At 46.5% G+C, this 10,873-nt stretch overlaps 2 protein-coding genes across 2 annotated transcripts in view; one reads left to right on the forward strand and one right to left on the reverse strand.

Annotated features, from left to right (window-relative positions):
• The window catches only part of LOC120839221 (estradiol 17-beta-dehydrogenase 8-like), a 604,311-nt gene that overhangs the window by 177,694 nt on the left and 415,744 nt on the right, over positions 1–10,873 (reverse strand). The gene's annotated exons all lie outside the window — the stretch shown is intronic.
• LOC8028238 (integrin alpha-4) overlaps positions 1–10,873 on the forward strand; it is a 105,436-nt gene extending 94,563 nt beyond the window's left edge. Inside the window, exons 26-27 of the mRNA XM_042293910.1 lie at positions 1,880–2,002; positions 9,601–10,873. Coding sequence (XP_042149844.1) covers positions 1,880–2,002; positions 9,601–9,768 — 291 coding nt within the window. The 3' untranslated portion in view covers positions 9,769–10,873. The remainder of the gene's footprint in view (positions 1–1,879; positions 2,003–9,600) is intronic.

Consider the following 10,873-nt stretch of genomic DNA (forward strand, 5'->3'; position numbering starts at 1 on the left):
CTTCCTTCCATACGCCCCTAAGCTGGTGGTGGCAGCGTGGTTGCCAGACCAATTAACCACCTCTCTCTCATTGCCCGATCGCACTCTCTGCACATAGGTATGGATCATGTGGCGAAGGGTAGACGCATGATGGGTCCGTTCATCCCAAACTACGACCGTATATTGTCAGCTTAGGATGAATGGAGCATTGGCTAGGAGATATTTCAAGGGCTTCCTCTTACTGTTCCAAAGTCACGTACTGGATCCTGAAAAAGTAGGGTCACCATTTAGGTTTATGAAATGAGCAGTTACTCCTTGACCTCTCTGTTCCTGGTGAGCGGATCTAAACTCCCGGCGACAGGATGCTTTATTAAAGGCATTTCTTGAATATTGAGGTTTTGTTATTCACACGCCCACGAAACGAGCGCATGTTTTCGCACCTCCACCACATGCATCGTTGGTGCTTCGTGGCATTGAAAAATCATTTTCCTGTTTTGAAATACGCAAGAACAATAATTTCATTGTAAGAGGTCTGTGGAGATATGCATGATTGATAAGTTGATTGCATGCACAGTGCCAGAGACGTTCAGTACGATCATGCTTCATAGCGATCTTGGTGCGAATGGTTCAGAATAGCCCTTTCAAAGTTTCAAATTTCGAATTTATCACAATGGCGATTTCCATGCCAACTGAGACCGATTAGCCAATCACCTTGCGAGGTTTGTACGTCTCTATGTTAGTATTTGTTTGTGTCCGGCTAGCAGGCAGGAAAGGCAATGGCGCCATTTTTCAAGGATCCAGTGACTTTAGTCGTTTCTGTCTGTGACATCATGGCCAGGATTATCCATTGCCAGCGTCAATTTCGATAATGTATGTAAAAAGCACGGTGGAAGCTTCTTGTGAGCGCATCCTTAAACCAACAATATCAAAGTCGCCAGTCTGGCATTCCTCTTATTTCCATGAACGAAAATAGAATTAATCATACTCAAGGCGTCACAATGGGCATTTGGCCAGTCGTGGAAGGTCAACCATAGCAACGCTTTTGGTCGCACATGTTGCCAGTAGTATGTTGTGGCTAAAAAATTAATTCGTACGAGGTGGGATCAAAAAGTTCCGGGACTGATTTTGTAGTGTAAAAAGAAAGGGCAGCACAGTGATGCGTGCGCAGCAGTCGAAGGAAGGGACTGTTATGTCTCGTTATACCAAAGGGCGTCGCTCTGTGAACATTTGGAGCTACGCTACACAAGTTTTTGTGACCACACGCACTGGCACAATGGCGATTTCACCATGACTGCAAACCAGAGCGAGAGCGAACGTCGATTCTGCGTCAAACTTGGCAAACATAAAACAGAGACCTTTGAAATGATTCAGCTGGCTTCTGCCAAAATCAGTTAATTTTTCCAAAGTGTTTTATGTGGCACTCGTGCTTCAGGAACAGCAGAACATCGCTAAAAGACAAAGAGCAATAGGGCTACATTATCCAACCTCTCCTTGATCTTAGTGCCATTCTGCCATTCTTGAGGCATGAGTGCCACTCAAAACATTTCGCACAAATCACTGCTTTTTAACATAAGCCTTCTAAATCATTTCAGAGGTCTCTGTTTTAGATTTGCTGAGTTTGACTTAGAATTGATGTTCGTTCTCGCTTTGGTTTGCAGTCTACGGAGAGATCGCCATTACGCTCGTGCATGTGGTCAAACAAACTGCGCTACACGAGTTTTTGACCACATCCTGGACCCTTTTGATCACACCTCGTACTATTCTAGGCTGTCGGAGGCTTTTAAACACCACATTACTCAGCCTTGACCACAGCCGATATGCTACCTCGTTTGGAGATTTGTGTGGTGTTTTCATTTATGCCAGAGCCCTCGGTTGATGCCCTGTGTTTGGCGCTTCCCAGATTGTGACGTCGCTGGTCAAGGAAGGTCCCCCAGCTCCGTACCGGTTACCGTGGTGGGTCTATCTGCTCATCGTCCTAGGAGGTCTCTTTCTGTTGCTGCTCATCATCTACGTTTTGTACAGGGTACGTAGAAACTCCTCTCATTCTACTGACCTCGTTTAGTGCTGACTAACCTCTAGCTGATGGCTGATGTGGCATGTTCGCAGTTTTATGTCTAGGGTTTGGGCACACGCATGCTGCAATACCTCAATTCGTGAAACTGCTGAATACACCAGTTTTTTGCTTTTTATATTTATTTATTTTTATTACCACAATAGCATCTGCTCGTGATGTGCTCGAGTCATTATATGTTAAATGAACACAAATGTTTATAATCTTGTAAAGAAGGGATATGCCCCGTTTTGTTTTGCGATGGACTGCAGCAGACACTACGAGCCATTAAAGCCAGTCCAATGCGGCGTGAGAGTTGCGTGCCCTTCCGGAGGACTGCAACAACGCGTGTGGTGTTCACGTGATACGTTCACATCGCTGGATTGGTTGGCATGGCTTACGCTGTCTGCTGTAGACTATCGTGAGGTGAAATGGAGCATAGAAGTATTTATGGCGGTGGTGCCCTTCACAATGGGGGGTATCAGGCTGGTGGTTAGTAAATCTGGTTCCCTGAAGCAGTGGTGAGTTGAACATAGATTCACATCTATATGTAAGTAAGATTACACCTAAGCAGCTGCTCTCTCTTGAAGTAGTCTGTGACGGTGTCGCGTGAATGCTGGGAGAAAAAGAAAAGGAAGAAGATCGAGCAGAAAAAGAAAAAGAATGTCACCACGCCTCAACGAAGCCGAACATTAAAAGAGATATTTCGACGACCAATCGAGCTTCGTTGCATTTGGCGCCCAATGTGGGGCTCCGTAATGAGGTAAATTTATGTGGGGACGGCGGTCATTATCAAATCGCCCATTAAGCTCTTCGCATCAACGAGAAGGCTTAACTACAACGTCAGCAACGATGCATGAAGACGGCGCAAAAAGCGGCAGTGACGCGTCGTTGCGAGCTAAAGTTGAGGCGGCAGTTGCACGGAGCGAAGAACTTCAGCAGATCCTTTCGAGGAGGGACGAAGAAATCGCTGAATTGAGGCAACGCATCGCAGAGCTTCTTAGCCGACAACAGAGACTGTTCCCGCACCAATGCCTGCCTATTCTGCAAGTGCTGCTGGGGATAGCACTTCTCTGAAAGCCATGGAGACCCTGGTGTGCGGATTACTGTCCCCAGTAATCGAGAGACTCAACTGCTTGGAGGCCGCGAGCTCGAGAAGCAACTCTGAAAGCAGCGACGAGGGCTCCAAGCACCGAGGGCAACAGAATAAAATATCCAAGAAAAAGAAACGGCAGCAGCGGTCGCTGCATACCGAACTACAAGAGAGCGTTCCAAACTCATGCAGCACATCTGAAATCAGAGACAAGGGCTCGAACCAGCAAAGCCAGGGGAGAGGACTGGGAGATACCATCAACCATCGAGTTCAGCCATCCACCGCGGCCGTAAGTGCAGCTCCCCTCCTTGCCACTGACGTAATTGGTTGATTCCATCAGGTCGAATTTTGGCTGAAAATTTACGGGCTGCCGGAAGATATCGCACTGCCGCTGCTCATATCAAAGCTACCTTCCAAAGATTTTGCTCGGATGCACTTCGAGCTTAACTCCAAGAATATGAGCACTTATAATGACGTGAAGTCCGCGTTTCGGCGGCACTACAATTTAGAAAGCCCTGTGGAAAGTCAAAGAGCAATGTTTGCTCGAAGACAGACCTCCACAGAAACGTGCATGGAGTACGCTATTCAGAAGCTGCAACTGATAGAAGAATCTGTCTTCACAGGAAGCGAAGCCGAGAAGTGCGAATTGCTTCTTGAATCGCTTAACGACAAGGCAAAGCGGATGTATTTCGATAGAAGCTTCACATCGCTTGATGACTTGCTCGATTCTTTTATGAAGTTTGATCGGGCAAGCGGAAAAGCCAAGAAGCCCGAAGAGAAGTCATTAAAAGTTTCAAACTTCCACGAAGGAGGGGCCGATGTGTTGTGCAGTTTCGTCAAACTTGATCAGCAACAGCAGCCTGGGGAAACACGTCAGGAATACGATGCAGCGAGCAGTGCGAATGACAAACCACGACCAAGCCTGACATACCAAAGGGAATTCCGTCGCCAGAACAATGCAGCCCAGACCAAGGCTCAAGGATCCCGTCGGAAAGTACTCAAGCTTTGCCTAAATTGCAAACAGGAAGGCCACTTTGTTACATGGTGCCCCCAGCCTCTCACGCAAGAATTTCTTGAATGGCAGCGCGCATTTCAAGCGGAGCCTAACGTTTCGGCTGACCTGGAAAACTCCGACCTGGTGTTTTCGGGGCCTGCGGGGAGACACCAGTAGTGCAGCGCGTTAGCTGTGAATCTTCTGCGGGCGTCAAACGGGTCCCAGTCTTTATGGAAGATCTTGAACTCAGTGCAGTTTTGGATTCTGATTCCACCAGAAGCCTTGTGAATGAAGCTGTTTGCCAGAGACTTCAGATGACACCTTCAAAATCTTCCCTGAAACTTGTGGGAGCAAATGGGCTGCCACTTGAAAATAATGGAGAAGTGAGTGTCGACATTACGGTGGACGGAAGGTCATTCTGACAGACTTTTGTGGTTGTCCCACATTTAAAGGAAGACTTAGTCTTACTTGGAAATGACTTTCTACGCTCATCAAAAGCATTTATCGACTGGGGTACAAACATGTTTTCGATCCAAGCCGAAAAACCACTCAAGGTTTATGCAACGACCACCCAAGTAGTACCGCCTCTTTCCCGGAAAGTCATCGAAGTCGTGTTGGAAGTCCCAGACGGCGAGACAAGTCGCGATATCTTATACGTAACAGGTTCTCTATCAGCTATTGAACGGTACCTGTTGGAACTGCAACCGACAGTCATCGATGCAGGAACAAAGACTTTCAAACTTTTGGCTACAAACTTTTCCTTGAGGCCATCCAAAATACCTGCGAGGGCATCTTTAGGATCAGCAGAAAAGGTAGACGCTGTTGAAGCGGTTGACTTGTCTCCCATCGAATGGGAATCAGTCCTGCAATGTTCCAGTTTTTCTGATCTTGAGAACCAGGAAGATGTGCCGAAAGTCCGCAACGAAACGCAGCAGATAATAATTGATGAGTTGAGCTTTAACGTGGGAGCTTTGCTGAACTCCGAAGAGCTGGAGGCAGTAAAACAACTGTTGATGAAGTATCGTTCTAGTTTTGCAACCGACAATGCACACCTGGGATCTTGTACGATAGAGAAACATTCCATTTCTACTGGTGGTGCAAAGCCAATAGCACAATACCCAAGGCGAATTTCACCGGCTCAAAGAGATTTGGTGAAGGCTATAATAAAAGACCTAATGGATGCAAAAATTATCCAGCCCTCCAAAAGCTCCTGGGCATCACCACTGGTTCTAGTTAAAAAAAAGGACAAGTCGACAAGGACGTGTGTAGACTACAGGAAGCTAAATGCTGTAACTGAAAACGTTGTCTATCCACTACCACGAATCGATGATGCTCTGGCGGCATTGAGTGGGAGCAAGTATTTCTCAACATTGGACCTGCTTTCAGGATTCTACCAAATAGAGGTGGAACCTGGCGACACCGCTAAGACAGCTTTCGTTATGCAGTGGGGGCTGTATGAATTTATAAGAATGCCGTTTGGGTTAAAAGGGGCACCGGCAACGTGTCAGCGAACTGTAGATGCCATTATCGGTGATTTAAAGTATTGCAACGCACTGGTCTACATGAACGACTGCATTGTTTACAGCACAACGTTCCAAGATTACCTTCGACAACTGGGAAATATTTTCGCGCGTTTTGAGGCAGCAAATTTCAAGTTCAAACCGCAGAAGTGCCATTTTTTTTGCACCAGAGTGACTTACCTTGGACATATTAAGGAGTTTTAGAATAACGTACGCAATTTTAGCGCACGCTAGCGCTAAATTTAGCGCTTGTATTAGCGCCCGCGACGCAGGAGAGTTTTAGAATAGTGTTTCTCCGTCGCGACGCAAAAGCCCAAGCATCTCGCGCTTGCGACGCCACCAAGATACAGTCACAATTTTTATTTCACACACGAAATGCTGTAACTTTAAAAAGTAACAAGTTTTTTGGTCCAGAGTACCATTTTAGATTTGTTTAAACACGAGAATGCGACGTGAGCGGTTGACTGGTCGTGCCCGCTTGCGTTGCCTCGGCAAGAGAGGTCTCGTGTACTGACCTTCACACATCGTACCTTCGCCGAGAAGTGCTCGCGCGTCGCAAGCATCAAGTTGCCGGTGATTGTTGCCAAACCGAGTACAATTTCGTCTCGTAGTGAAAATCGCAGTCATGAGGATGCCGCCGACGTCGCACTCACGACGCCGCCAAAGCAGCCGCCGACATAATCCTGGAAGCCGCCATTTTTGCTTAACTCTGCTCGTCTTGGCTTTAGCCAACCTCTCATCATGAATCCTCCTTGGAGAAGCGCAAAGGCTCTTTGCGTACGCACGCTATTTCCGAGAAATACCGCACGCTAAAATTGCGATCGCAAAGCGCAAAACCTGATTTGCGTTCGGAGCATGCACAGTGGCGACGACGCTATTCTTTGCGTGCGCAAAGCTTTAGCGTGCGCTATTCTAAAACTCTTTATTGTACTCAGAAAGGTATTGCACCTGATCCAGAGAAAGTTGATGCCGTAACACGATTCCCCGTTCCTAGAACTGCGGCTGAATTTCAATCGTTCTTGGGACTGACGTCCTATTTCCGAAAGTTCATTTGGAACCATAGTGCCATCGCAGCCCCCTTGAGAAAGCTCCTGAAAAAGAAGAAGCCTTCACATTGGGTGCTCCACAAGAGCACGCCTTCCATGAACTGAAATCTGCTTTATGTGGACCTCCCGTCTTGAAGCACTTCTCAGAAGACTCTAAATATGGCCTCCAGGTCCACACTGATGCTTCCAGAACCGGCCTCGACGCCATCCTCCTCCAGGAAGATGAAACTGGGGATTACAGGCCTGTTGTATACCTCAGCCGTTCTCTTCACAGAGCTGAAGAGAACTACACATCCACTGAACTTGAGGCCCTTGCAGTTAAGTGGTCCCTGGAACAGCTACGTCCCTACCTAATGGGCAGAAAGTTTCATGTTGTTACAGATCACCATGCGCTCTGCTGGGTTCTTTGTTACAAGGAGGGAAACCAACGCTTGCTCGGGTGGTCTCTCCTGCTCCAAGAATTCGACTTTGAAGCTGTGTACAAGTCTGGCGCATGTCACACTGCCCCCGATTGTCTGTCCCGTATTCCAAGTTGCTTCTGCTCAGGGGAACCTTCGAGTACCAACGGCTCGGGAGAGACTGGGAAGACCCACACTTGCAATGTGTTTGAGGTCAAAGAGCCCAACTTAACCTCTGAGCAGAAGGAGGACCCGTTCTGTACAAAAATCGTAAAGATACTGCAGAAAAAGGCTGGTACAAAGAAACAGCAGAAGAGAGCAAGTAAGCAATTCATGCTTTTTCATGATGTATTGTACAAAAGGGATGCAGGACCAACGCATGAACGATTTGTTTTATGCTTGCCGGCGACGAAGCGAGCGGAAGTACTTCACGAATTTCATGGAAGTCGATTCGGAGCACACATGGGAATCCGTCGCACATACGAGAAAATCCACAGTAAATATTTCTGGCCTCGACAGTATCTGGATGTCCAATGGTTCGTGAAAAGCTGTGACCTTTGTGAACGGATGAAAATGACTACGACGTGCCCTTACGGACTGCTGCAGCCAGTTGAAGTCGATGTGCCATTTCATACAGTTGGACTCGACATAATTGGGCCCTTCCAGGCTTCACGAAGGTACAAGTTTGTCATAGTTGCCATAGACTACCTAACCAAGTTTGTTGAGGCGAAAGCTGTTCGTAACATTGAGACTTCCACGGTGCAGTAGTTCATCGAAAGGAAAATTATCCTCAAGCACGGATGCCCCACAGTATACTGGTTACGGACAGGGGCACACAGATGACTGCCAGATCAACTTCCGATTACCTCAAGTACTGTGGTATATGTCACGCAACGACTACAGCTTATCACCCAGCTGCCAACGGCCTCGTCGAACGAGCCAACAAAACGCTGAAACATATGATGCGAATCACCACCTCATCTGGAGAGAAGTGGGCCGATATTTTCCCCTATATAGTGTTCTGCTATAACACAGGATATCAGGACACAGTTCATACTTCTCCTTTTTTCCTTCTGTATGGACGTGACCCTGTTTTCCCCTTAGATGTGGCTTATAACAGGAAAGAGCTGCAAGAACTGCAAGCAAGCTTCGAATACGCGGTGCTCGTGCGTGAGCGCTTGAACGAAGCGTGTAGATTGACTGCATGACACATCAAGTTGGGTCGGGAGAAGCAGAAGAGACTATTTGACGAACAACGAACTGACATAACGTTAGAACGAGACCAGTTGGTGCTGTTGAGGACCCCGCCAGTGGGGCTTAAAAAATGGACAATCTACGCTGGGCCTCATCGAGTTGTGGCCAAGCTATCGCCGGTGAATTATGAAATAGAGTTCGGTGATGGTTCAGGGCGGGACATCGTGCACGTAGAAAAACTGAAACCGTATCTAGAGCCTGTTGCAGAATTTTCACTCTCCTAAAACTGTTCAATAGAAGACTGTTTTATACTTGTACAGGAGTTGCAATTACCACGTGGGACGATTGTGTCGTGTCTGTACTTGAATGTTGTATTATATGTGTACAGGACTTGCAATTACCGCTTCGGACGATTGTGTTTTGCGTGAACTTGAATACTGTTTTATACGTGTACAGCACTTGCAACTATCGCGCGTGTTTTGTGTGCTTTAAGTGTCTTCATAACACCAGTTTCTTTGCGTATTGTGTGCGTCGGGTCAACGCCTTTTTGAGGCGGCGGCATGTGACGGTGTCGCGTGAACGCTGGGAGAAAAAGAAAAGGAAGAAGAAGATTGAGCAGAAAAAAAAAAGAATGTCACAAGCCTCAACGGAGCCGAACATTAAAAGAGATATTTCGACGACCAATTGAGCTTCGTCGCAAAGTCTATTAGCTGTATTACTGTCTAAACTCAACTTTCTCTTACAATGTTTTGTGTACACTGGACCCTCGCAGGCTCCGCCCTGCCTTAGCAGCGCACAGTCACAATTCTTTCAACGAGCAACGACACATTTATATGATGGTGATTGCACTGCGAACACCACTTTGGTCACAAAGGAATTGAAGGAAAGCAAAAAACTACTAGAAAAAGAATAAAGAAAAAGATAGCTGAATTTTAACTCCCTGAAAAAGAAGAAAAATAAAGTACTTGGTTTTTCTTGGGACGATTCTGACGCAAGGAATTCGAGCTTCTGTCAATAACGACAATGGAGGTTCTGAAACATTGTCTGTGGCATTTTTTGATCTTAAATGTTTCAATTATTTTTTGGTGTGACACAACCACTGTAGTGTTTATATAGCTAGGGGTGCAATCATGGCAGGTGTGGGCATGATTCAGATGTGTCGTCGCTCATTGAAAGAACTGCAAATTTCTGTCCTTTGTCCATTTCAGCTTTGTATTCTTTCTGTGTGAAGTATAGTTAACACGCTCTGCTACGTGTACTTAATATCTGTGCTGCCTGGGAATTTGGGCAAACTTTGCATTCACTTTATGCCGTGTCCTTTTCCAGTGCGGTTTCTTCCGAAGAAAAGCGAAAGAAGACCTGGAGCGCTCCAAGAGGGAATCCCTCGCGGCCAGCAGTGTTGCACATTCGCCCACCACCGAGAACCCGCCGTCCATGCCCGGGGACGACCCTGAGGTTCGCACCAGCCTCCTAGCCCCTGAGGCCCGCGAATGATGGGGCATCGTCGGAGGCAGCTCGTGCTCAAGCATTCCCCACACCCCTAGTCACGTCCCACGGCATCAGCAGGCCATTGTTCCTCCCCTTCTTGAAATCGCCAGCAGCGTTTTCTTTCTCCGTCACTCGGGAAGTCGGCGGGGCTGCACCCGTCAAGTCCGCCAAATGCTAAGATGATATGAGAACTGTATACTGATTGTTCACTCGAACTCGCCAAATGCGCTTCTTGAGCTGATGCTCAATAGGCTTCAGTTGCAAGCGGGTTGGACGGCCCTGGTTTGGGAAAAGCGACCCGAAGTAGGTTACGCCGTAGGAAAGCAATGGACGAAAAAACGGGAAATGAGATGGTGTAGCGTTTTGTCACATCCTTACTTCGTCCTTTCTGTTTATTGTGCTGCAACTTTATGATTTTAGGCCTCTGCCATCACGGTGTGAGGTGTGAGCAAGGATGTGGCGCTGGAAATTTAAAGTGCATCGACCATACTCCGGGCGCATTTTTCGGTAGTGGTGAAAAAATAGACAATTCATTCTTTGAAGTCGATCTCAGATTCAAAACATTTTAGTGCTCCAACTTGCATAGTGTGATAGTTCAAGACACCTAAGCATTTTGGGGAATGTGCATACTTCAGTTACATTTTCCACCTTGTTTGAAAAAGTAATCAGGTTTGTGGTGGCAGGCTCTGCTGCTTTTTAAACAATTTGTTATTATCATTTTATAATGTTTTATTTTTCCTGGGAACAAGGTGATTTTAAGCTCTTAAATATTGACAAAGCAGGCAGATAAGAGTGAATGGAAAGTGCCCAATGACAGTTGTATTTCTCAATGACTATGTGATCAAGGTTGCACACTGTGTTGTATTGGTTTCATGTCCCATTGACAAGATCCTTAGAACACACACCAAGTGGCAAAATTGTCCTAACAGCATGGCAAGATTGTTGCTATCTACAGCACCCTAAATTCAGAGCGATTATTACAGATTAGTGTGCATGTTTCAGTTTGTATGCATGGACTTTTACTTTTTGAAGTAACTACATACTAGAGTGTGGTATACTTTAGGGCTTTGGCTCTATCTTAAAAATCTTTTAAAATTAGGTTAGTCACTAG

The sequence above is a fragment of the Ixodes scapularis genome, unplaced genomic scaffold (assembly GCF_016920785.2).
Source record: "Ixodes scapularis isolate PalLabHiFi unplaced genomic scaffold, ASM1692078v2 PGA_scaffold5__190_contigs__length_132052651, whole genome shotgun sequence".
NCBI classification, from domain to species: Eukaryota; Metazoa; Arthropoda; class Arachnida; order Ixodida; family Ixodidae; genus Ixodes; species Ixodes scapularis.